Source organism: Sceloporus undulatus, chromosome 5 (genome assembly GCF_019175285.1).
Source record: "Sceloporus undulatus isolate JIND9_A2432 ecotype Alabama chromosome 5, SceUnd_v1.1, whole genome shotgun sequence".
Classification (NCBI taxonomy): Eukaryota; Metazoa; Chordata; class Lepidosauria; order Squamata; family Phrynosomatidae; genus Sceloporus; species Sceloporus undulatus.
The window spans coordinates 183,834,334-183,861,029 of NC_056526.1; the positions used below are offsets into that span (position 1 = coordinate 183,834,334).

Sequence of the window (26,696 nt, forward strand, 5' to 3'; positions counted from 1 at the left end):
CAGACAACTTTTATTGGGAGATGGATGAGGGATTGTGAACTTGCTGCTTGTTCTTTAGTGTTGTTGACCATGATGTTCTCCCTCTACTGACTCCATGAGGTCAGAGTAGGAGCCATTGACATTCAGAATTTGTATCTTGACCCTGTAATAATGGTATTATGAGATACCACAGGGCAGGATCTTGTCCTTAATGCTATTTGACATGCGAAGCCATGGGCAGTGTCCTCCATTGGGATTGGGGCAAGGTGTCCTCAGCGTGCAGATGACTTCTAGCTCAGTTTCATTACATCTGAGTCAGATGTGGCTGTATATGACTTAGATGAAGTGGTTGGCTGGGTGAGGTCAACCAACAGAAAATCAATCCTGGTAAGACAGAGACAGTGAGTGAACAGTTGCTAGGTCTGGGAATTGGTTCATTTATCTATGCTGGATGTGATTACATTTCCTTACAGGGTAAACTGTATAATCGGAGCACTCTTAGATTAATCTTTGTCGCTGCAGAGGCCCCCATGGTCTCAGTATTACCAGCTTTGGCAGGTATTTTAACTCCAACCATTCCATAAGAAGGTTAATCTGAGCATTGGTAACCTGATGGCTGGAACATTGTAATGTCCATTATGGGGGGCTGCCCCAAGGGGGGTGGCGGGGGGGGGGGGGTTTCTTGGGGTCCGAACCCCCCCTTCCATTAGAAAAATGAATGGTGTGTGCTGCTGCGCCACTGCACCCAAACCCCATTATAATGGTGGCACTTAGTCTGGACCCCCCCTTCCTAAAATCCTAGCTATGTCCCTGCTGCCCTTGAAATTGGTTTGTGAACTGCTCATACAAAATGTAATCAAAAGGTTGTTCATTGGAACTTCTTAGCAAACATAATGACTCCTTTGCTGAAAGCTCTTTGCTGGCTTCTGGTTAGGTACTGAGCCATGTTCCAGATGTTACTATTGATTTATAAGGCCCAAAACTGCTCAGGGCCACATTGTTGTCACTAAAAAAGACTGACTTTTTCTCATGCTTCCTCTTATATAGGTTGCTCCAGCCTTTACCGTCTCAGTGGGAGGCCCTAATCACTGTACCATCACCCATGGAGGCTTGTTCGGTCATGATGCAGGGGAGCATTGATGAGATTTAAAAACAGTGAAACTTAGTACAGTGAAAGTGCTAAACAAACTAAAATCCTAGTTAAAACACACTGTAGTCATTCCTTTGTTATACAGTATTTCTGGATGGAAACATATCTGTTCTCCCTTGGATATCTTTAGCTTAGGTAACATTTTAAATGGTTTATGTTTTTAACAGGTGTTCATTTTTCATGGTTTAATTACATTTTTTAATTTTTATAATGTTAATTTCTAGCTTTGTTTTAACTGTTGTAAGATGCCTCAAGTCTTGAACTGAGAAAAAGACAGGGATGACGATGATAATTACAATCATTCTCCATTGAACTAACTGTTTTGGATTATTGTTCATTGGGCACAAGGAGACAGCTATTGACGTTATACTATTTCTTCCAGAAGAAGTTCCTTCCCTGTTTAAGAATTAGAAATCTGTTCAAATTAATCAAATTGATCTCTAGTTGAATTAGATTTTATGGAACCTAAGTATGTTGAGGGGCAGTTCCTGGGACAGCAGATCATTTTTACTCTTTAGAATAACAGTCTGACTGAGACAACAGAGAGAACATCTGAGAAATTATTTTTTTGCTTTCATAGTGATTGAAGTCTTTGGCACATTACCCTGGTGCAGCAGTCATTTTGAGAACTGATTTATGATGATTTGAGGTCATTGTTCATGTTTTGAAACCTATTCTAACATCTATACATTCTACTCCTATGTTTAGCTTTAGAAGTTTAAGGATTTGCCCCAGGCTGGCAGATCCATTTTCTTTGTGTTTCTCTTTTTGAAAGCTGTCAAAAACTATAGACACTAATAACTCTTTAAAGCTTAAATAGAATTTCTCCGGTTACCCCAGTGCTTTGGCTTCAGTACAATTAATATTGCTGTAATTCATGTACTGTCTGTATGCTTCTTTGAATAATTGTCATTCTGTTGTACAATACTTTAATCACGTGGAGGTCTTTTTCAGATACACAAAGAGCTATCTTTGGCAGTACATGGTCCCCCTGCTTTCCCAGTTCGAGTCACCAACTTTTTGGGAATGAATTCCAGCCCTTTCTTCATTAACCAGTTTCCATTTATTTCTGGTATGAAATAAATTATTTCTGGTATGAACAGTGAACGCTACACTAGGTGATTGTTGTAGGTTTTGATTGAAAGGGAATCCTGCTTAGCATTAACCTCATCTAATGGTTTATTATTTATTTATTCATTATTAGAAGTATATCACACCTTTCTGCCAAAAGAGAAGTCAGCTAACAGTAAAGTATTAACTAAAAACAAAGTCTCAGTTAAACTATATCAACAAATTAGTTTAAAATAGCAACAAGAAGAAATAAACAGCAGCTAACCAGTTATAACCAACTTCTACCAACAGACCAACTTAAATGTCAAGACCTCTCTGAATAAAAGGGTCTTTGCCATTGTTGCTGAAGGACTGAATTTAAGACAGTCAAAATGGTATTGTATTCGATAGTCAACTGTCCATTGATTTCTAAAAGTTTTTTTTTCTTTTGCAGTTTAAATTATGAAATACACTGTTGTAGTGGATTATAATTAACATTAGATTATACTGTATGACTTTAAAAGAGAGTTTTATCAATTACCACCACCCATAATAGTCAAAAAGGAACCTACATAAACAGGAGTCAGGAAGATAGGTATGGATTTTGGACTCCTGTCAGGTGGGAATTCTAGCCAAAACTTTGCCCAGGCTAAATACCTTTACACCTTGTTTGTGTGTGTGTGTGTGGCTTCAAGTTGCCTGTTGACGTATGGTGACCTCATGAATTTCATAGGGTTTTGTTAGGCAAGGAATACTCAGTTCCTTGGCCAGTTCCTTCCCCTGAAATATAGCCTACAGCACCTGGTATTTATTGGCAGTTTCCCATCCAAGTACTAACCAGGGCTGACCATGCTTAGCTTCCAAAATCAGACGGGATCTGGCTTCTTTAGGATATTTAGGCAACTTAGTGATCCATAAATATAATACAGTTTTTACTTTGGCTCATTTTAGTGCTTTACTATCATCCCTCTTGGAGGGATGTACTTATCGAACCTCTTATTCTCAACTGCCTTTGGCAGTTGGACATGTTTAAAGCAGTTGCTCTTGTTCTGCTGTACTATAAAGACACCTGCTCTTTATGCATTATCCCAGTAATAAGAGTTTTCCATGTAGACATGATGACCTTAACCCTTTTGTCCTCATTTTGGACACCATCAATGAAATTATTATTAATGCCACAAAACTTTGTGTTTTAGCATGTTGTGTTAGGATTCGGCTTGTTAAACTTTCTTAGTACTCAAAACAGGTATGATTCTGTTACTGTCTGCATACATTTTAGAATACCCATAGAATCATAAAGTTGGAAGAGACCACAAGGGCCATCCAGTCCAAATCCCTGCCATGCAGGAAATCATAACCAAAACATCCTCCTGTATCTGTAATTTGAACTTGCTTATTTTGTAATTGTAGAGGATTGTCAGTGACAGTAATAACGTTATGTATACTTAATCAAGAGTAATTTCTCCGTTATCAAATGCTGGAGAAAAACAGCAAGGGGGGGTTCATGTTCTTGGAAGCTTACAGGTTGGATCATCTGACTTAGAGTAACCATAGCTGGAGACAAAAAATTAGGCTTGATGGATGCTTGTTTTGTCTTAAACTTGTATGTCTTGAAGTTATGATTAGGAATGTATTTAATAGAGGTTAGCTTTACTCTTAAGCAATATGAAGCAGGAAGTATCAGGTTGCAGTGAAGGCTATAGATTAACAAGATGTGATGTGGTATTTCTTAAAGAATGGTTTCCTAGTAAAGATACCATATCACTGAGTTAACATGGTAAAAGTAGCTAATAGTGATAGAGAACAGAGACAGGCACTCCAAAATAATCATATAACCTTCCTACTCCTGTGCCTTTTCCTGTCCATACCTGCCGAAAAATCACACAGCTGTTTTCCTTTTTCATTCCTTACCAATTTTTTGGTGGCTAGAAAAAAAGAGTGATGCAACAATGCAAAAATGTGGGACTAATTGCAAATGGTGCATAATAAAGTTTCAGTATGCTGAACCATACTCTCACTGTATTGTAGATTACTAAAATGCTATCCCTTTTTCCTCCTATACATTGATCAAAAATATTTTACTTATTTGTTAAAATATTTATATCATGCCGTTTATCATGAAGTCTCAGGGCAGTATACAAAATAAATAATTTTGAACATTTTCATATTAAAGCAAACAAAATGACTTTAAAAGCTAATACAATTTAAAATCCTGTCCATATTTTGAAGTACATGTTTTAGTATCCAGAAGCTTTAGTTTGTGTCCCCAAAAAGCCACATTTTGGCTTGGTGCTGGAAAGAAACCAGGGTTGGTGCCAGTCAGATCTCGAGGGAGGGGAGTCCAAAATAATGGCGCCATAGTCAAGAAGGCCCACTTCCATGTCCTTCCACTGTATTGACCTCACTGGCTGGACACAGAAGAGGACACCTCCTGCAGACCTCAGTTCTCTGGCAAGTATATATATGAAGAGATGTTCATGTCCCAAGCTGTTTAGAGAAGCTTTCACAAACTGGACCTTCCAAAACTTGCATGACTTAAGCAGAGTTATTATACAATAAAAGCTTTATATAGGAGAACTGACATAATGAATCTCTGACAGATGACAGCTGGAGGACACTACTTCTAGAGGCCTTGGAGAGCTACACTTCTTCTAGAGGCCTTGGAGATAGTTCTTGTTGTTTTTATTTATATCCCACCCTTTCCCTAAAACTGGGACTCAGAGCTCTTGAGTAGTTGGAGCATATAATACAGTCGGCTCCCCACATTCATGGAGGTTAAAGGTATAGTGCCCCCCCCCATTGCAGGAGTGGATAAACCATGAATATAAATAGGAATCATGGATATCTATCTATCTGTTAACCTGAGAGAACACTGTTAACCTGAGAGAATATGATCTGGTGTACCTGATCATATTCTAAGCAAGAATGGTGAATACTTCATACTCCCCCAAACTAATGCTGCCTCTCCTTTTTTACTCCTTTCCCTTCAATGGCTAGCAGGAGAGTAAATGAAGGGAACATTTTGATCCTTAAGTCTAGGTTTTAGTATTTTGAGCTTACACTCTCCCCTTTAAAAAAAATATTTTTTTTTGAATGGCTTCTATTCCAAGTGTTTGGCCATCAAGAGAATTACTTTCAGATTACTTTCCCTCATCAGTTCTTAGTTTTCCACCATCCCTAGCTAGCTCCCTTTTTTCTTTAATCATTCACAATTCTTTTCTTTTCAGGCTCTGTGAAAGCTGTGTATTTACATTTTCCAGCTTTCTATGAGAACAAACATATCAGTTTTCATTAGCCACCCCCCTCTTTTTTAAAATTACATGAGTATGATATATGATGTTGCTAGTTATGGAGCAGAAGTAACTCAAGTGTAGCATAGTAAAAAAAAAAAATTGGCAGACCTCTATGCTGCAACTTGCTCCTTTTAAATGTTTTAATCATATTTGACTGTACCTAGAGGTTGCTATCTGAGGATTTATTTATACTGTACTAAATAACTGCATCACTTTTCTATCACTTTGACTTCATCTTGTGGAATCTGGGGATTAATAGATTGGTTGTATGTCTGTATGTGCCGTAAACTTTGCCTGTTCATTTATGAATTTAATAGAATTTTCTTAGGCAAGGTTAGATACTTAGAATTATCTGCTGGTGCTTGTCAACAGAATGGGAGTCATAACTGTTAAAGTAGTATATCACTTTGCTGCTACCTACTGTGTAGTGCAAATACAGGAGGAATCTTCGAAATACTATATTGCCAGGGAAGCCATGAGTGATGGAAAATGTAACTAAACTGCAAAGAAGAACTTTCGTGATTGTCTATACATCTAGTGGTTAAGAACTCTGTTACATTTACCACTTTGAGAATAAATGGTCCTAAATAATCAAGGATTATTTCTGTGTTCTTTTGCAGAGTTAGAAAGGTTTTTCTTATTAAAGTTCTTGGTTTATTATCTTGAACACTCTTACTGGGAAGTTAAGTGCTGTTGAACTCAGATTTACATAAGATATTGCTGGATCTTTAATAAATATTGCTATTTTATAATATAATGAAGCATCTTTTACATTTCCTTAATTCTCTGTATTGCTCTTCTACTATTACTATTTTCTTTCATTCAAATGTGAATTTAAAATCACTGATCACTTCCTCCTTTCCTTATCTTTAGCAATTACTGCTTTTCCTTCTTCCTGGCTGTTTTGTTTTGTCTCTTTCTTCTTTGCAGCCCATTTCTATAGGGTCCCATCCTTTATTGAAACAGTTTTGGAACTCCTCCTTTCAAGATCCTTAAGTGTTTATGGCCTCTCTGCTGAGGCATTGTGAAATATAATTGTTCAGAGCCATTCTCTTGAATAAAGAAGATGCCTTATTTGTAGTTGTCAGTAGAAATCATAATATATCTTCCTCCAGTCTTGCACTCCCTACCTATCCGCATCTATATGAGTATTATCTTTGGCCTTGTTTTCTTTTGACCTCTCCTGTTGTAGAATGTCACAGCGGTATATTTTTTGCATGTCTGATTGTATTGTGATGTGCTGTGGTAAGAGAGAACATAGTGTAAAAGTAGTACCATGTACAGTTTTATGTTAACAGAGACCAGACTTGGAAGACCTTTCTGAAATCCTCGAAAAAGAGCTGCTCCCGTGCCCCCACTCCCTGACTTGAGTTTTATAGTAAACAAGACAAAAATAGACCCTACTGCCAAATTACAGCTTAAACTTCCTTTGGCTGGTTTATATAGCACAAACTTCTTGGTCCCATGCATTTGGTACACATGACAAACACTTTCTGTCCCCTTTCTCACATATTCTACAGCAATAACTGCTGAGATTTTTGTTTGTCAACAGCAACTAGCTGTGAGAAAGTGATACTCTTGGAACTGGAATCACCATTACCAGAGATCTCTGCCAAGATCACTGTTTTCCTGCCACTACTGGTAATGGGAATTTTAGCAGTCTTGGCATAATAGTAGTCCTGGAAGCCAGGGAACATGGCTTCTCCTTTCTTCCTCCCCATTCCATGCCTTAGTCTGGTCAGCTGGGATTAGAGGTGTAACATTTCTAAAAACAAACAAACAAACAAAAAAACCTTGAAGCCATGGGGGGGGGGACCCAGAAGTTTTAGGAAAAACTGGGAAATATTCAATATTAAAACCTTTACAGATCACTGCAAAGGAGAGACCACCCTGTGAACAAATTAATACTTTGAATTGTAAGGAAGGCCTATATTATAGTCAGTGAACTTCGTCTTTTGCGTAAAAGAAGAGGCCACACATCAAATGAATAGTAGCGGCACCGCAGGGATAGATCCAGAGCAGCATTGTAATGCACTCAGCCCTCTTTATCCAAGGATTCTTTATCCATGGATTCAACTATCCATGGTCTGAAAATATTTTTTAAAAAATACAAATTCCAGACAGCAGACCTTGATTTTGCCATGTTATATAAGGGACACCATGTTACTATGCCATTGTATTTCATGGGACTTGAGCATCCATAGAATATGGTATCCATATAGCAAGTACATTTCCATGGAGTGTCCTGGAACCAAACCCCAGTGGATACCAAGGGGACATGGTTATTGTTAAGAAATAAGTATGAGGCCCTTAAATATGAATTTGATTACAGGTATTTTAAAATAAAAATAATTTTGAAAGCTTTAAGCTCTCAAAGTTTTGAAATTTGTTTTTAAAACATGTAGTAAAGGCCCCATGTAGTGCATAAAGGCAGTGTCCTCTCACATGTTGCTACAGGTATTTTAAGATCCCTTAGAGTGCTTTTGGACCAACTGGAGGATAAGATTTTTTAAAAAATAATAATAATAGCCTAGCAGTACTACATTGCCACCCTACATTTACTTCTTGTAAATGGGGCTTACTGCCAGGTAAGTGTAGGGCTACTGCCTTCATTAGCAATTTGAGCAATTAATGATGATTGTGCTTACAGTGAATCACAATTTTGTATCATTATACTATGAAGAAAAATGTCACTTCTCTTCTCTTGGTAGACAGTTGCGAAGGTATGCTGCATCTCAGGTGTTGTACTTTTTATCTAAGCATGGGTGATACTTTCATAAGTATTATTTTTCCAGAGGTACTTTGATTGTTGCTCAGTGAGAACTGTTAATAAGACAAAACTGTTTCATCAACAAAGAAAGATGAAAGAAAATGGAGAGTAATATAAAAAATATACCGCCACAGCATTTTTGATTTTTTTTACAACTAATGTTTAACTGATTCCAGGAAGTCTCCTTTATTTAATTGTTTCATGCAGTATCTGGCAGCTGAATATGTTGGAACTGGAATGCAGCAGTTACTAAATATATACACATACCTGAAGGGTCCTGATTATACTCTGTATGTGCTGAAAAAAGTTCTCTGCTCAGCCTTTGTTTTGGGCAGGCAGCCAAAAAGGGGAGGTATTGTTTTGAATCAGTAATTTGGAGTAGCAGGCAGATGAATTTCCTGTTAACCTCCGTCTCAAGGAGAGTAATCTCTTTAACAGAAATCTTAGGCCCTGCATGTGAAGTTGACATTTTACTATAAAAATTCAGTTTGGCTTCTGAGGAAACAAGATGGCCCTGTTCAAAGAAATGTTGATTTCCTAAACTGTTTTGGGCCATACAAAAAGTGCAAAAGCCAGAGTGGTGTAGTGGTTTGAGTGATGGACTGGCACTTTGGGAGATGAGGGTTCAAATCTTTACACAGCCATGGAAGGATGTCTGCCCAAGCGGCTAGGAAGACCCCATTACATGTTCAGAGTACTCAAATTTGAAATTGCCTTTAAAATAGCTAGAATCTAGTTCAGCTGGCTGTACTGCTAGCATGTGGGTGGAGATGAACTGAACTTGTTGTTAACTGCCTTTGTGTTGGCCTTGATTCAAGGTGACTCTTTGGATGAGATACCTCCAAAACTCCCCGTCCTCCACTGCTCTGCTTAGATCTTGTATGTTCAGGTTCATGACCTCCCCGATTGAGTCTATCCATCTGACATACCGTCTTTCTCTCATTCTGTTGCCTTCTACCTTCCCTACATTATTGTCTTTTCTATTGAGTCATGCCTTCTCATGATGTGACAGCCTCACTTTCGTCATCTTGGCTTCCAGGGAGAGTTCAGGTTCAATCTGCTAAGGATCCACTTTTTTGCCTTATGGGCTGCCCATTGTATCCTCAGTACTCTTCTCCAGCACCACTTCTCACATGAATTTATTTTCTTCATATCTGTTTTTTTCTGTGTCCAGCTCTCACACCCCATACATGGTGATGGGGAATACAATGGCTTGGACGATTCTAACTTTAGTGCTTGTAGATCCTCTGTGATCATTATTTTTGTTTTCTTTATGTTCTTTATGTTCAGAATTGAACTTCCCACCATTTGTATGGTTAGAATAAAGACATTCTGGGGTGAACTGTAGAATATTTGTATCTTCAGCCATGTCAGTGCGAGTCATCCTGGAGCAGAATGTTTTTGGTTCAAATATAAGGATCAACACGATGCAGGATAATCCATCAGCAGCTGTATTTCTGATATAAGAATTACATCAAAGTTATAGCAGCGACTGTGCCATTCTCTTTACCATGTTTCTAAGCCTTACCACTGTGCTTAGAGCATCCTCAGAGCAGCACGCAATGGCCATCTTATTTGTGTACAGAAGGAACAGGTTAAAATACACAATTGGGAGCTGGGTATTCAGTGCTTTAATAAGATGTGTCATCCTCCAAAAAACATACCAGACCCTCTCACTCATTTTTGCTGTTCTCTCCCTGCCTCCACATCTTTCTGTGGCCATTTTTGGGTTGTTTTGGTGTTCCCCCAGTGTGTGTGTGTCTGTGTGTGTGTGTGTTTTAAGGTAGGGTCATTTTTTTTGTCCTTCCGCAGATCTCAGTGTTTCCTGACCTTGCTAATACTTTCTTCTTGTGTTTGGATGGTGCCATTCTAGTTATAAAAACAACTCCACTTTCATTCCTGAGCATTTGAAAATGGGAGGATGATAATGTTGTAGTTTTGGTGTTTTTTAAAAATGTTTTTTAAGCCCTCCACTATAAACTTGATGTTTATGGGCAGTTCTAGCCAAAACATGTATTTCTGTGTGGAGTTTTATTACTGAGTAAAGCTTGGAGGAAACAGAAATTGTTTTGTGAATGTGTGTTTTCAAACAAGCACTGAAATCACCTGATGAATGTGAGACAGTTGGATCACACAATCTGGGAGTGGAATATCTTTTAAATATTACTTTAGAATACCAATGGACAATGACAACCTTTCACAGGTTTCTTTTTTAAAGCTTGCAGAAATAATATTTACATCTGGATGGGAGGTGTAACTGCAAACAGAGTGCATTTGGTGCATTGTGAATTAATACTAAAAGAGGATTAGGTGCAGTTTACATGTGTAGTATAATACTGCAGTGCTCCAGTTTGTCAGTCCTTTTGACAGTGACATGTGCTTTCAAGTGTCTCTTGAGGACAGCTTCTTGGGCTATTCTTGTCCTGTACTCAAGACATGTATGTTTACTCTTCACTCTTGTTGATTATAAATGGGATTAAGGGATACCTTTGACCTGAGCAGGAGAGAAACAGCTGTTACTTTTTGACTTCTCACCTTTTACTTGTCACCTTTAAAAAAAAAATCAGCAATCTCCAAATTATGCATGATTCTAGCAGATTTTTTAAATTGTAAACTGGAAGGACATGTGTCTTTAGACCTGTAGTTTTTAAATAGGTGTCATTTTACGGTTAAATATGAGGGTGCAAATTTGAGATGGCACTTCTGTCTGGTATGCTTCATTTCTTTGACTTGCTGTAATGTATATTGTCAGGGTTGCTAAATGCTTGTTATGTTTAGGGAAGGACCATAATACGGATAATGTATAAGGACCTAGGTTGAATCCCTGGCATCTGTAGCTAGAAGATTTTGGGCAACAGCCATCTCTTTGATTTTCTGGAGAGTCAAGAGTGTATTATGTAATGGCCTGGTTTAGCGTTAGCAGTTTGAATTGTTCATAATTTTTTTTCTAACCAGCAAATGAGAACCTAATAATATAGTTTGCAGTACCTAAAAGCTACACACTGCTTTTTAAAAATCTATTGCTTTTTTGTTAAGTTATCTACTTCATGGTACCTTCTGCAAGAACCTTAGAAGAAACAATAAGCAGAACATTAGGATATCAGTTTTTAAAGACTGCATTTATATGCATGAAGTTAAACCGTCCCATATTGACAGCAAATTGATGTTGCATTTTATAATAATATATAATAATAAAATTTTATTTATATACCGCTTTTCCATTGATCAAAGCAGTTTAACAACATGTAAAACTTACAATATAGAAACATCAATATATTAAAAACACAGTAAACAATAAACCATATCTCATGCCAGCTCAACAGTGCTGTCAGAAGGGGGGGGAGAGCATTCGGGAGTCAGGAATCAGGGGTATGCCTGCTCAAAAAGGTGTGTTTTCAGCCCCTTCTTAAATTGGACTAAGGAGGTGGCCGAGCGGAGCTCATCAGGGAGCGAGTTCCAGAGCTTGGGGGCCGAGATAGAAAAGGCCCTCCTGGTGGTGATAGACAATCTAGCCTCTGGAACAATTAACATTTGCTTCCCGGCTGATCTGAGTGTGCGGGGCGGATTATATGGAGAGAGGCAGTCCTCCAAGTACCCTGGGCCCAAGCCGTTTAGGGCTTTATAGGTAATAACCAACACCTTGTATTGTGCCCGGAAGCGAATAGGCAGCCAATGAAGGTCTTTTAAGACCGGTGTTATGTGACTGGTCCTAGGTGTATTAGTGACCAGTCTTGCCGCCATATTCTGCACCAGTTGCAGCTTCCGGGTATGGCACAAGAGTTGCCCCATGTAGAGCGCATTGCAGAAATCCAAACGAGAGGTTACCACAGCATGTACTACTGTTTCTAGGTCCCCCGGCTCAGGTAGGGACACAGCTGGCGTATCAGCCGAAGCGGATAACAGGTGCTCCTGACCGTCGCATCCACCTGTGAGGTAAGGTGGAGTGACGAATCAAGAAGCACCCCCAGACTGCGTACAGAGTCCTTCACAGGAAGCGTGATCCCATTCAGGACAGGTGGAAATACCGCCATCCCTAGGCCAGGAGAACCTATCACGAGCACTTCCGTTTTCTCTGGATTCAGGCTGAGTCTGTTTTCCCTTATCCAGCCCATTACCAACTCCAGACAGAGGAGAGATGCCATCCTTGGTCACTGAATCAGTTGGAGACATAGAGAAGACTATTTCGGTGTCATCAGCGTACTGCATTTTCTTTTCAGTTTGCATTCTTCTGCCTATGATTATGTTAGCTGGAACCCATGATACCTGAAACCAACTCCCCACATTCTCTCTAAAGCAGCCTTTAATAGTTTGGAAAGTGTTTGTAACTTTAGAGGGCAGGTGTAATTTTAATTAAATAAATGTGTGTTGCACACTTTAAAAGTGAAGGAATAACTACAGGGCTGGGTGTGTGTGTCTCAAGATATTGCTGTTTTAATCAGATGCTTGTCATTTGTGTTGGGAAGGTGGGTGGAAGCCAGGCATACTCTAGTCTAGAGGGACAGAAGTACTGCAACTCTTGTACGATACATTTGTAATGGTATAATTATGTGTGAATACTCAGAGGAGTAAAACTTAGTTGGCCAGTCAAAGAACAAGTGCATTGTGTACTGGAAATTGCAAGATGCCTTAGAAAAAGTTCAGAACTCTGTCATATGGACTTGTTCAGGGGTAGGCAACCTGCGGCCCGCGGGCCGGATGCGGCCCGGCAAGGCCTTGGGACCGGTCCCAGCCCAGTCCTGCCGCCGATTGCCGCCAGGGCCTTTGGGGGGCAATTGTCTATAGAAGCCTCAGAAACATGCATTTATATTAACATTTTTTAAAAAATCAATAATTTTTTTCGCGTGTCCTCCATTTTTTAAAAAAAAGTGTCTTCCATTTGAAAATTTTGTCCTACATTTGCCCTGGTTTGTTTATATATTTAATTTTTAAATTTTTTTTTTAATTTCTAATTTTTTGGTTTCGGCCCCCCAGTTGTCTGAGGGACAGCAACCCGGCCCCCGGCTCAAAAAGGTTGCCTACACCTGGACTTGTTCTTCCAAGGAGAGATGGCAACACCCTAAGATTTGGTGGAGAGCCACAAAGTTCAAATTCAGAGCAGTTTGCAGATAGAGATGAAGTGTCCAGTCTTCCCTAGTCTCCTACTAATTTTGCAGTTTTGTTGTGTATATATGCCTGCATCTGAAATGTACATGTATGCCATATTATTCTTGACAGAGTTAAGCCAAACCATGTCTTCATTTTGCACAGCACTGCAGTTGGCCCACAACTTTCATGGAGGTTAGGTGTGTAGCAGCCCTGTGAAAATGGAAAAACCATGACTATAGGCCCTTCCTTCCTTCCCCGGAAAACATTTCTCTAGTCATTTGTAGGTTTTCCAGTGTGATTCTATGGTTAGCTCCTAGCAGAAATTGATTACAGAATCATTCTGGAACATCTTCAAATGCCTTGAAAGAACACATTAAATAAATCCATGAATAATCTAATCCTTGAATGCTTAACCCGCAAGTGTGGTGAGATGTCTGTATACAAATTTGAATTAATAGTTTCCTTTTTATTAGTGATCATTAGGGGATGGATGTTACTAATAAACTGACTTGGTTTTGTATTAGCACGCACATCATTCAGAATGCCAGTGCTGTGAACTGCAGCTTCATGAAATGCAATTTGTATGACAAGTGGAAGTTAAACATACCAACATCTATGATGGTCTGTAACTTAAAGGACAAACACACTGCAGATATAATCCAGTTTGAGACTGCTTTAACTGCCCCGGCTCAGTGCTAGGGAATCCTGGGAATTGTAGTTTATTGTGGCACCAGAGCTCTCTGACAGAGAAGGTAAATGTTTCACAAAACTAGTTCCCAGGATTTCCTTGCATTGAGCCAGGGCAGTTAAAGAGGTCTCAAACGGGATTATTTCTACAGTGTATTTTGGACCTAAATCACGCTATTCTTTAAGACTATAACTATAGAGTTACAATGTCATAGTGACTATAATAAAGTCTGATGTTACTAAATTAAAATGCACATTGGTTAAGAAGAGGAGCAGAAAATGCCCTTCAGGGAAGGCAAACTGCAGAAGTCAACAAAATTAAAAACAGCAGCAGCTCTTCTTGTGCAAAAGTAATGTGTCTTCTCTATTATAGGAGGTTTCTTACACAAGTTTGGATGATATCACCAAGTGTTTGCTTATCATTAAAGTAGAATTTATTGTTTATTTAAATATTTATATTACCCTCTATCATAAGACCAACAACGGAAAACATTCTAAAATAAGAAAACAACTTAAGCATATTTAAATCATATACAGTATTTATTCGGATTCAAGCCAAGCTCCATAGTCACTGAAACATTTAGTAAACTGTGGCTTTTACCTTGCGAGGAAATCAAAGGCCACTACCAGTTGGGCTTTGAGTATTCCACAGTCATTATCAGTGTAGAAAAGTTCATATTATGTATTGCTCATATTGATGGGAAACAGAAGACAGGCTCTCCAGCAAATGTCAATGCTCAGACAAGTCGTTCGCATATCAAGGTCTCAGGCTGTTTACAGTTTCAAATCATCACCTGTCAGATTATAGGGAACACTGAACAAACTGCAGGCACTGTGATAACTGTGGGGCCATTTTTTGAGTGAGCAATCTTTGAAGTCACTTGCAAATTTATCACAACCAGTAACTTGGTTCCTCTCCTGGTCTCTGAGTCTGACTTCAAAAAGTTCCTCACTGTCTGGAATAAATGTGCTGGGCAACAGATCAAGGAAGAAATAAATGGAAGCAAACTAAGACCTTTTTTGGTCACTGCTGCGTAATAGGCGTAGTGAACAGCCCTTGTTAATTTTCACTTGATCTTGATCTAGGCCACCTGCACACAACTATCCTCTAGTCTGATTGCCCATAAATATTCTGTAAACCAAGGGGAAATTATGGACTCCAGAGCACTGGGGACGTGTGTACTTGAGTGGGTTGATTACAAGCAGGCAGCATGTTTTCAAGGTCTGTTTTTTTTCCATTCGTGGTCATCTCCTTCTGAATGGTGCTTCTGCCCAGTTTTGAGGGATACTTCCTGTCCATACACTACAGTAAAACCCATTCAGTAAAGTCTCCTCACCCTTTTTGTATCATTTTAGTGAGCTGCAGCAGCTGCCACGCTGAAGAAGGGGCAAGGAAATTGAAATGCACTGGTCCATTTGCATTCACCATAATTTTTCCTACATGCATTATCTCGGTAATTTCTATAGCCGTGGTGAAGAGAGGGCAGAGAAACTGGAAACACTGATCCAGTTGCATCTGGATCTAGAGCACAAGAAAGTACAGAGCTGCTAGTTTTTTTAAAACATGAAGTGGGCAACTATTGGAGGATAGGAGACACATTAGTTTCTCCCCAAGCTTGGAGGGTCACACCCACTGCAAAAAAATAAATTCTGCCCCCCAAGTCCCTCCAGGAGACATAGCATTATTTTGGGCCAGGAGAGGGGTTTTTTTTGTTTGTTTGTTTGCAATAGGCAAAGGCCTTTCCTGGACCAAAATGGCTTGGAAACCCCCAAACGTATTTTTTTTGCCCTCTACAGGCTACAAAATAGTCCTGGGGGCACGAGAGGCCTTTGACCATCCCTCCTATACATAAACACAGCCTTTTCTGCTATTTATCTTTCTTGTATTGATACTGTACTTGCCTTATGTATTAATCTTGTAATCATGTAATGCATGTTGGAAATACTTAATAAAAGAAGGCATAAAGATTTATTAACGAACGTAGTTCATTTTACAGAGCTATTTTGTAAATCTCTGTATACAAATAAGCTATTTGCATTTGGGACACATGCAACCATGATTCCCATGCCTCTGGTGAATCTACTGTGGTATGATTGCCTCCTTTTCTGTCTCTCCCAGACTTGATTTTGTGTGTGTTAGTTGGGTGTAGTTATATACTAAGAGGATTAGTTGTAGTTCTGCTTAAGCAACCTACTGCAAATGATAAAGTTGATTGGTTTCATCCTATGGAAGTTTTTTCTTTCTTTCAGTCTTTTGTTAGTATGTTTTTACATTAGCCATGTGATAATCACAAAAGCATCATTATTGCAAGTCTTCCTTCCTCTTTGCAGAGAAGTTAACAGATTGATTCTGCTATTGAAATTCACTGTCATATCTTTGACTATGAGAGCCATCCAAAATAAAAGACATAGGTTATTTGATGAGTACACACACAGTTTTTTGTGGTGATCTGAAACCTGTTTTCCAGTATGGTAATTCTCTTAGTCTGTAGCAGTAGAAAGTCCTCTGGCATCCTGTAGGTTATTTCATTAATTGTATCGTAAGGCTGTGGCCCCTGGTCCTCTTGAAGGCAGTACTGTATTTTCCTTCAGATCATCCAAGGTTTAAGTTGATTGAAATCCTCCCTACAGAGATCTCTCACTAGTCCATATTGGATTTGCAAGAACACCCTAATTTTCTTATTGTCCCAACATGTGAAAAGGACTGCTCAGATTACCTTTTTGTTCTTACAGCACATGGTATTTTTTTCCCCAAAGGAGCAGGAAGAAGCTCAGAGAGATCTTCCTCTATTCCTCTTCTAATGTCAGTGCAAGACTACTACTCACAGATCTTTTATAGAAGCTGTATATGCACAGTTAACTAAAGGGTTTTGTTTTTGCAGACTCTCCTGTGGACTAGGTTGCTATTGGATTGGATAAGGATCATAAGATAATGTTTAGAACGGAAGTCCAGTTTTTTTTAAAAAAAAAACAAGAAACACTGGAGTAAGCTTTTATAACAGTATCTCGAAGGCATGTGATGGTCTGGTTTGAAGTCGCATGATGCGGTTACATCATTCAAACTAAATGGGTCTCTTTTCAGTGTCTGGATAGCCTGTAGGTAAGGCCTAGATCAGCAGCTTTTAGTTCAGCTCAATTCTATAAATATATCCTTCAAAAGTAAGCCTCTGTACTACATAGTGCAATGCAGTTCTCTGTGTGTCTACTGCAATACATTACAAGCATGTAAGACACAGCTCGTTTCTCTGCAAGGGTTTTAAAATGTAAGTGCCTTAAATTACTTCTTGTCTGAGATTCAGCGTAGCATAGTGGTTTGAGTGACTCTGTGACTCTGGAGGCCAGGGTTCATTTCCCAGCTCAGCCATGAAACCCATTGCATGACCTTGGGCAAATCATATACTCTCAGCCTCAGGGGAAGGCAATGGCAAATGTCCTCTGAACAATTCTTATCAAGAAAACCCCATGATAGGTTTGCCTTAGGGTTGCCATAAGTTGGAAATGACTTGGAGGTACACAACATGCACAACCTCTTGTCTCCAGTCACCTACTGGAGTAACCAACAGACCTGCATTTCTGATGTAGAAAAATGTGAGTGTGAGTGCTCCTTGAAATTATGAGGATTTGTTGTGTTATACTGAAGTGCTCCATTGCCCCTTCCTTTTTTTTTATGTTGTTGCATACATTCCTGACTCTTCCTACAGGCATTGCCTCTGCTTTTGTCTGTGGTTGTGGCCTCATTCACATATAACTTTATTCATATAGGAGGAAGACTCATAGCAGTCTCAAACACATGTTTCATAGGGTCCATGGAATGGATCTTTCCACTTGAGGAATACCTTACATGAGACTTCAGCATGGAGAAATGTCTCCCATGCGGCTATGTATTTTCCATCATCTGAATTTCTACAGATCTATCCCAATCCACCCTTCTTATTAAGAATTAATGTACTCCTAGTAGCAAACAGCTGATGCAGAATTTTAAAGTGACACTTTATTGTTTTCTGTTAAGATTCTAAATTTTCCTTTCAAGGCTGACTTCCCATCAGGTTCACGGGAATTTTTGAAAGACGTTACCTCCTATGTATAGCAAAGAAATTATATACTGTCCTTTAGAGAGAGGGTACTTAAATGTTATACTATATAGTTGTAGTGTATCATAAGGGGACACATTCTGCTTTTGATACACAACAAATTATGCACATAGTAATTCTGGTCTCCCCCCCCCCCCCCCAGTTTCAATTATTTGAATTAGTAGCTGATGTCTGGGTAAAGACATGTTAATGCATAAGAATATGAGTCTAGGAAAGAGAAACCGTGTTATTAAATGGTTTCTTTCTTCCTCCTAGTGCAAAAGATCCTTTGAACCAAAACCCTTTTTCTCCCTTTGCAGTGGTAGCCGTTCTTCTAAAACTTTTAAACCAAAGAAGAATATTCCTGAAGGCTCCCACCAATATGAACTACTGAAGCATGCAGAAGCTACTCTTGGAAGTGGCAACCTGAGGATGGCTGTTATGTTGCCTGAGGGTGAAGACTTAAATGAATGGGTTGCAGTGAACAGTAAGTAACTTGACTTTTTGTCTCATGTATGATTCTGGGAACTAATATGCACTGATAGCTGGGTGTCGGAGATATCTTTTTGTCCTTAATAGAACATACTGTATTCTCCCTACAAGCTATTAACAACAAGAGATTTCATGTAATTTGTGGCATCATGTAACTATTATTTTTATTTTTAGCAAGTTGCAAGCCTACTTCTAGTAGTAGCAAGAACCATTTTCTTGTAAGAAGGAGAAAATATGCTAGGGATAGCTGCAACATAACTGTGGTCTTGCTGTGGCATATTATAGAGACAGGTGGCAATCAAGATATAGCATATCTTGACCAGTAAGGCCTTTGACAAGGTTCCCCATGACATTCTTGCAAACAAGCTTGTAAAATGTGGGCTAGACAAGGCAACTGTTACATGGATTTGTAATTGGTTGTCCTGCCGAATACAAAGGGGTGCTCAATAATGGCTCCTTTTCATCCTGGAGAGAAGTGACCAGTGGGGTCCCACAGGACTCTGTCCTGGGCCCAGTGCTATTCAACAACTTTATCAATGACTTGGATGACAGAATTAAGGGCATACTTATCAAATTTGCAGATGATACCAAATTAGGAGAAGTAGCTAACACCCAGAGGACAGGATCAACATTCAAAATGACTTGAATAAACTGGAAAGCTAGGCCAAAGCTAACAAAATGATATTCAACACGGAAAAATGTGAGGTACTGCACTTAGGGCAGAAAAACAAAATGCATAGATATAGGATGGGGGGCACCTGGCTTAAGGAGACTACATGTGAAAGGGATCTGGGAGTCCAAGTAGACTACCAGTTGCACATGAGTCAGCAGTGTGGTGAGGCAGCTAAAAAGGCCAATGCAATTTTAGGCTGCATCAATAAAAGTATAGTGTGTAGATCAAGAGAAGTAATAGTGCCACTCTATTCTGCTCTGGTCAGGCCCCATCTGGAATATTGTGTCCAGTTCTGGACACCACAATTCAAAAAGGACATTGAGAAACTAGAGTGTGTCCAAAGGAGGGTGACTAAAATGGTGAAGGGTCTGGAAACCATGCCCAATGAGGAACAACTTAGGGAGCTGGGGATGTTTAGCCTGGAGAAGAGACAGTTAAGAGGTGATATGATAGCCCTGTTTAAATACTTGAAGGGATGTCATAGTAAGGAGGGAGCAAGCTTGTTTTCTGTTGCTCCAGAGAATAGGACCCGGAATAATAGATGCAAGCTACAGGAAAAGACATTCCACCTCAATGTTAGGAAGAACTTTGTGACAGTAGCCCTGTTTAAATATTTGCAGGGATATCATATTGAGGAGGGAGCAAGCTTGTTTTCTGCTGCTCCAAAGAACAGTACCCGCAACAATGAATGCAAGCTACAGGATAAGAGATTCCACCTCAATATTAGGAGGAACTTTGTGACAGTATGGGCTGTTCAACAGTGGAAGACACTCCCTCGGAGTGTAGTGGAGTCTCCTTCCCTGGAGGTCTTTAAACAGAGGTTTGATGGCCATCTGTCGGGGATGCTTTGATTGAGAGTTCCTGCATGGCAGGGGGTTGGACTGGATGGCCCTTGTGGTCACTTCCAACTCTACGATTCTATGATTCTACAGTAAGGGCTGTTCGACAGTGGAATGCACTTTCTCAGAGTGTAGTGGAGTCTCTTTCCTTGGAGGTCTTTAAACAGAGGCTGGATGGCTATCTGTCAGGGATGCTTTGACTGAGAGTTCCTGCATGGCAGGGGATGGACTGGATGGCCATTGGGGTCTCTTCCAACTCTACGATTCTATGAAATCAAAACCAAATTGAACATGCAGGTATATTTGCAGGTTGTTGGTGCTGTAATATTTGCTTTCAGTCCCTACAGTCAACTATAATTATGAGTTTTATCTATGTTGGTTTGGCTTAATAGGCAGATATTAGCGCTTGTCACTCAACCCTTCACCATCTGCTTGGCTTATTTGCAGACTGGATTGTAACTCATTTGCCTGGGTGAGCTGAAGGTGACAAAGAGCAGAAAATCTTCTCTTATACTTGGAAAAGATTTTTGTTCTTATCTTATCCTGCCCTACAACACAGATTATAGTCCTGGATATGAGCGTTCTGTGCCCGGTACTTCTGGTGATGAGCACTTATGTGAAGGGAGGAGCAGGACAGGCCTGGTTGGAAACAGGCAGTCAGAGCTCATGGAATGCTGTGAAGAGGGCCTGCAGGGAAGAAATGTTTTTAAAAAATGAGGCTTGTCTCATGAGGCAGATAGGGAAATGATGATATAAATATAGGGAAACTATTGCAGAGACACAGGGAGCAGATGGTGGTAGAGACAGGACAATCAGCAGAGGAAAAAAACTGGCTATCGTTTTGGAAGATAATACGGACTAAAGAAACCTAAAACCCAAGGCAGAGCTAAGGAACTCATGGCTCACCATCATCCAGCATAGACAATCTTGGGGATGATGAGGCCTAACAATGTCTAGAAGGCCACATATTTCTCAGCCGTGGCTTAAAGTCTGAGCTATGAACTTGTAATTCCTTGTTTTGAACCTTTCCTTAGATCAAGGAACTCTTGTATTCTTGCAAATTAAGCCACCTACACCTCAGTTTCCAATTTGAAGATAGTTATAATGACCAAAGTAAAAAGGTTATTTTACAGTATGGGTGGCCAAAATGTGGTCCAGGGTTTGTATGTGTTTCCTTCTCCCCACCACTGTTTTTTAAAAAACAAAAACAGAACAGAAGTGTCCCCTCCTCCTCTAATGGCCAGGAGGAGCAAAATTGCCAAGGTTTTGTTTTGTTTTTTGCCTTCTCCAAAGCTTGTTTGTATTTGCGTGTGAGGGAGGTGTATAAAAAGCACATAAAAAGTTCCAGCCACATTTCTGTTTAGAAAAAAAGGCATCTTCAGAACTAAAAAGTGGACTAGTGCTGGTAAAATATAGTGAAATTCCCCCTCCCCAGTCCGTAGGGGGACTTTTTAGAGTAATTTTAAAATGCAATTAAAAAAAAACCTTTCATGAAGTGAGAACATCAGTGATGGAGATGTAGCCAGTATGAAGGCCTGGAAAAAAAACTGGGAAGGGGGGGAGAGGAGATGAAAAAAGGAAGAAAATAAATTATGGAATGTTTTATTTTAGCATGATTTGGGGGGGGGGGTTGTTTTTTTCCCCAGGAGGGTTTCCAGGCCTTCACATCTCTAGGTGGCTCTCTTTTATGTACAGCAAGTTGCGATCATGCCCACCAACGCCCAGACATGGAGAACTTCCCTTGTTAAGGGATGCAAAAACCTGAAATGCCCTAAACACTTGAAATCTCTGAACTAATATCATTCCACACAGTGCTAGACAGCACTGATGGGGAATGAACTCAGAAAAGGGGGGGGGGGATAGGAAAGGGCTTTGTAAGCAAAACGGATGTTTGTATAGAGAAGGAATTCCGTTATCTGTTTTTCTGCCCCCATGGTCAAGTGTTTGAACACATAATTAGAAAGCTGTTTTCACTCACAGATGTTATATTTTGAGACTTCTTCCTTATGACCTTTCCCAAATTCATCCCTTATGTTCCTAGTCCTGAATTGTCATTGTATGATTTGTAATTTCCTGTTATGCATGTTGCACCTTCCTCCATACTCTCTTTGTGATGTTCAAGCTTCATATAAGCAACAGTGAATATCTTGGCACAGACGATAGCAGTTCTTCCTCTCAATCCAAAAATAGATGCGACATTTGAAAAGGACTGACAAAATTGAGTAGTGTACACGCTCATTTCTTCTGTCCTACTGCTTGCAAAATGTATTTAATAGAGGTAACAGCAGGGTGAGTGTATTCCTCTTGGGTGGCAATGCCTCTTTTATGCCACCTTCAACTGGTCTAGTTTTAATTTCTACTCACCAAATAACATTTGTTCCAGCTGGGTAAACTGCCACTTAAATATACTTTCCTATAGAATCAGACACATTGCTCTTAATTTCAAGAGACTATTGGGAAGTCATCAAACAGAATGTTCAGGTAACAAATCGATTTTCTGCAACACTTCAGTGCACAAAAGTATTAAAGAACTTCAGTTCTTTTAGTCCCCTAACAACATTTCCTGTTTTACACATGGGTGATTGAAACTAAAAGATTATGACATCCAAAGCCATCCAGGCTTTGACTGGAAGAGATAGCACTCTTTTGTTTGTGGGATACTATAATCTTTATGAAATGGATTCAGTCTGCTAATGTCATGACTAATGGCAAAGGCACTGACCTCCCATAAATAGAGAGAACAATGCAGTTCCTGATTCTTCTTGTTTCTGGATCAGCCTTCCAACATGTGGATTCCTTCTGTGTGTCAAAAGACATGTACTTCTAGCTTATGAATCCCATTCGTCTGTCTTGTTTGCCTCTGCTTCTCTCACTGGACACCTCTTTCACAGCTTCTTGGTCTAGCTGGTGCCACTAACATCCATCCATCTTTCTTTCTTTCTTTCTTTCTTTCTTCCTTTCCTTTCCTTTCCTTTCCTTTCCTTTCTTTCCTTTCATGCCTGCTAGCCACCATTGGGTTCTCCATGTGGCTTGTACATTGACTTAGGATTCTTTTTGCATTCTTGAACCAGAAGCCTCCCTTCACCATCCTTGTTAGAAGGGAGGGGCAGATTTAAGACTGGAATAGAATCATAGAATCGTAGAGTTGGGAGAGACCACAAGGGCCATCCAGTCCAATGCCCTGCCATGCAGGAACTCTCCATCAAAGCATCCCTGACAGATGGCCATCAAACCACTGTTTAAAGAACTCCAGGGAAGGAGATTCCACTACACTCCGAGGAATGAGTGTGTTCCACTGTTGAACAGCCCTTACTGTCATAAAGTTCCTCCTAATGTTGAAGTGGAATCTCTTATCCTGTAGCTTGCATCCATTGTTCTGAGTCGTGTTCTTTGGAGCAGCAGAAAACAAGCTTCCTCCCTCCTCAATATGATATCCCTTCAAATATTTAAACAGGGCTACTGTCATGAAGTTCTTCCTAACGTTGAGGTGGAATGTCTTTTCCTGTAGCTTGCATCTATTGTTCCGGGTCCTGTTCTCTGGAGAAACAGAAAACAAGCTTGTTCCCTCCTCATGACATCCGTTCAGATATTTAAACAGGGCTATCATATCACCTGTTAACCTTCTCTTACTTGAATGAGAAGAGTCCATTTTATTATAGCAGCATACATGCCCATCTACCACTGTTTTCCAGGAATCTTGAGATCTTAAATTGTAAGTAATGCAGGGTTCTTTATTACTTCTTTCAAGGTACAGAGACTTTCAGATATTTCGCTGTGGCCTTTGGTAGTGTAAACATGTTGGCAGAAGCTTGTGACTCAAAAAGGAGCTTTTGGGACTACAGTATATGCAGTTTATAAGCTATGTACTGCTCCCCTGGGACTTTGACAATAAGAGATGGTACTTCATTAACAAGACAGACAGTGTTGCTTACTTATATAGGAGATTGCAGGAGGGCAGGCCATCTGTCCTGTTCTGATAGCTTTTATATGTGGGAGTTTATTCTCTAGTTTTTCCTATATGCAGAATGTGTCCTCATGTAAGAATTTTTGTGGAATTCGGTGAATTTATGAGAGAATCTTTCATAATTCTTTTCTGCTTTTTAGTGCATGGAGAAAGCATTTCTCCTCTCTGGTGAAGGGGCACCAGGCAAAAAAGGTGTGCTTAATATTTACGTGATAGGAGCAGCCTATCTTGAACAGCAGTCTGTATTCCCCAGAATCTCTTACTTATGGTTCTATAAGTCTACCACCTTTCCATCTCACTCACTGAACTATTGTAGCCTGTTGTTAAACGGATTACCTGTGTAAGCATGGCTACCTGTGTACACAGCTGTAGAGAAAAAGTGAAAATGTATTTGTGTATAGCTTATTAAAACTACGTTTTCCTGGAAAAAGGCAATCTTTCCTTAAAGTAGCATGGTTCTTTTATGTTTGTTAGTGATGAATACCAGCAATCAAAATGTGAATCCCCTGATGAGTAACTTATACAGTGCTCAGTTCCTTATTTGTTTCAGTTTGGTTTCAGTGTAGCAGAGCGAGAATGAATGAATAATCTTATAACCCAGGAGACTTTAATTCCAGTGTTCTCTGACTACAGTTGAAGTGCATGGTCACTTTTTTTCTGCATGTACGAATAGTAGTTTTATGGCAGTGGTACCGAAGTCATAATTTTTCCTCATGTAGCGCCCAGTGAGATTATAGAAAGTCACAGATACATTAGTGCTATTATTGTGTTTCCATCCAGTCTAAAACAAGACTAACTGCACAGCTGCTGTCCAACTTTTCAAGGCCAGTTTTTAAATATGAATCCTCTTGAAATACCCAACATGAAAATTCCAGACAATGGAACAAAATCAGCAAGTACTTTAAGAAATTATTTTGTCAGTATTTGCATTTCCCCAATTTCGATGGTATCAGTATCAGTTGTTTCTTTTGTTGCTGATAAAGAGATCATTGGGTTCACTATGCAGTAAAGCTTTTCTTTGCAAAACAGCATCTAGAATAGTTTTTCTTAAAATCTGGTCTATTTTTGACCAGCATTTCCTTTGTAAATGAAAATGACAACCACAATAGACCAGCTTTGCTAAGAAGCTATGTGCAACTCCCTAACAACATACAGTCTTGTTTGCAAATAGAAGAATATAATTTTTGATAGTTGTTGTTGTACATTTAAGGCATTTCCAACATGGCAACCCTAAGAGGAATCTATCACAAAGTTTTCTTGGTAAGTTTTCTTCAGAAGGGGTGTGCCTTTGCCTTCCCCTGATGCTGGGAGAATATGACTTGCTCAAGGTCACCCAGGGGGTTTCCATGGTGGAACGGAGATTTGAACTGGTGCTCAAATTAGTACACCATGCTTGACTCCCTCTTGATAGTTACCTGCTAACTGTGTCACTGTTTTTTCCCTTGATAGCTGTGGATTTCTTCAACCAGATCAATATGCTTTATGGGACAATTACAGATTTCTGCACAGAGGAGAGTTGCCCAGTGATGTCTGCAGGTCCAAAGTAAGAATGCTTGTAATTGCCTGTCTGCAGTAGTGAAGCAATGAAACAGAAAATAACTGCTGCTTTTTAATTTTATTTTCAACAGTCATCTAGCTCAGGAAGCAAATTGTGCCTTCATTGCAATTTTTATAAACTACATAACCACATCTCTGAAGCCAGGACACAGAAAACCCATCTGCATAATGTTGTCCACTGGAAAATCCACCAGCTGCAAATGTCATTGCCTTCATATTGGTCTTTCAGCTGAAGGCATGCGACTAGACAGTTTCACATAGTGGGTGGTATTTGGCCAAGTGTCCTCCAGTTGCTGTCTAGCCCTAGCATTGTTGCACTAGTAAAGAATAAACATACAGATCCACATTAGTTATATTTTTCCTAATTTTACTTCCTCTTTGTTCTGATGACCATGTTTTAAGAGTTAATTTGTCCTTTAGTTCTGCTTTTGAATATCAAAATGACAAGTTTTATGGCTTTAAAAATATCTTGCTAACTGGTTTGGTGTGCAATATATTCATGCCCTTTCCCTAATCGAAGAGACTACAGGTCTCTTCCAAATTTTTTAACTGACACAAACTATGCTTAATAAAAATTAAGGAGGCAGCAGCTTACATGTGTTATTGTTGGTGGTGTGTGCCTTTAATTCTGACCTTGTCCTAGTGGGGTTTTGTTTTTTTTTTGACAAGATTTCTTCAGAAGAGATTTGCAGTTGTCATCCTTTTAAGCTGACAGAATGTGACTTGCTCAAGTTTTTTCAGTGGGTTTCCTTGTCTGGGAAAGGGATTTGAACCCTGGTCTCTTAGAGTCTTAGTCCAACACTCAACCATGCTGGCTCCACAAATGCACACACACAACACAAATATGTTGCAAAACAGATTATAGTGCCACCTTGCCATCCTGTTAGTATTACCATAAACTATATTTTCCTATCATTCCATCAGCACAACTGTGGGCAGCTGTTTTTCCTGAGTTAAAGGAGCACCCACAAGCCATTATGTAAAACATGGCATTGAGGTGGGATTTGCTAAACATGGTTAAGAATGTAATTATATGTAAACTGAACCTGTGAGTACTTCCAGCATTTATAGGATCCACCTGCAATAA

At 39.5% G+C, this 26,696-nt stretch overlaps 1 protein-coding gene across 1 annotated transcript in view; it reads left to right on the forward strand.

The window, feature by feature from the left end:
* Positions 1-26,696, forward strand: part of MOB1B (MOB kinase activator 1B) — a 46,700-nt gene that overhangs the window by 10,190 nt on the left and 9,814 nt on the right. Inside the window, exons 2-3 of the mRNA XM_042468004.1 lie at positions 18,405-18,571; positions 25,502-25,595. Of these exons, the coding sequence (XP_042323938.1) occupies positions 18,405-18,571; positions 25,502-25,595 (261 nt within the window). The remainder of the gene's footprint in view (positions 1-18,404; positions 18,572-25,501; positions 25,596-26,696) is intronic.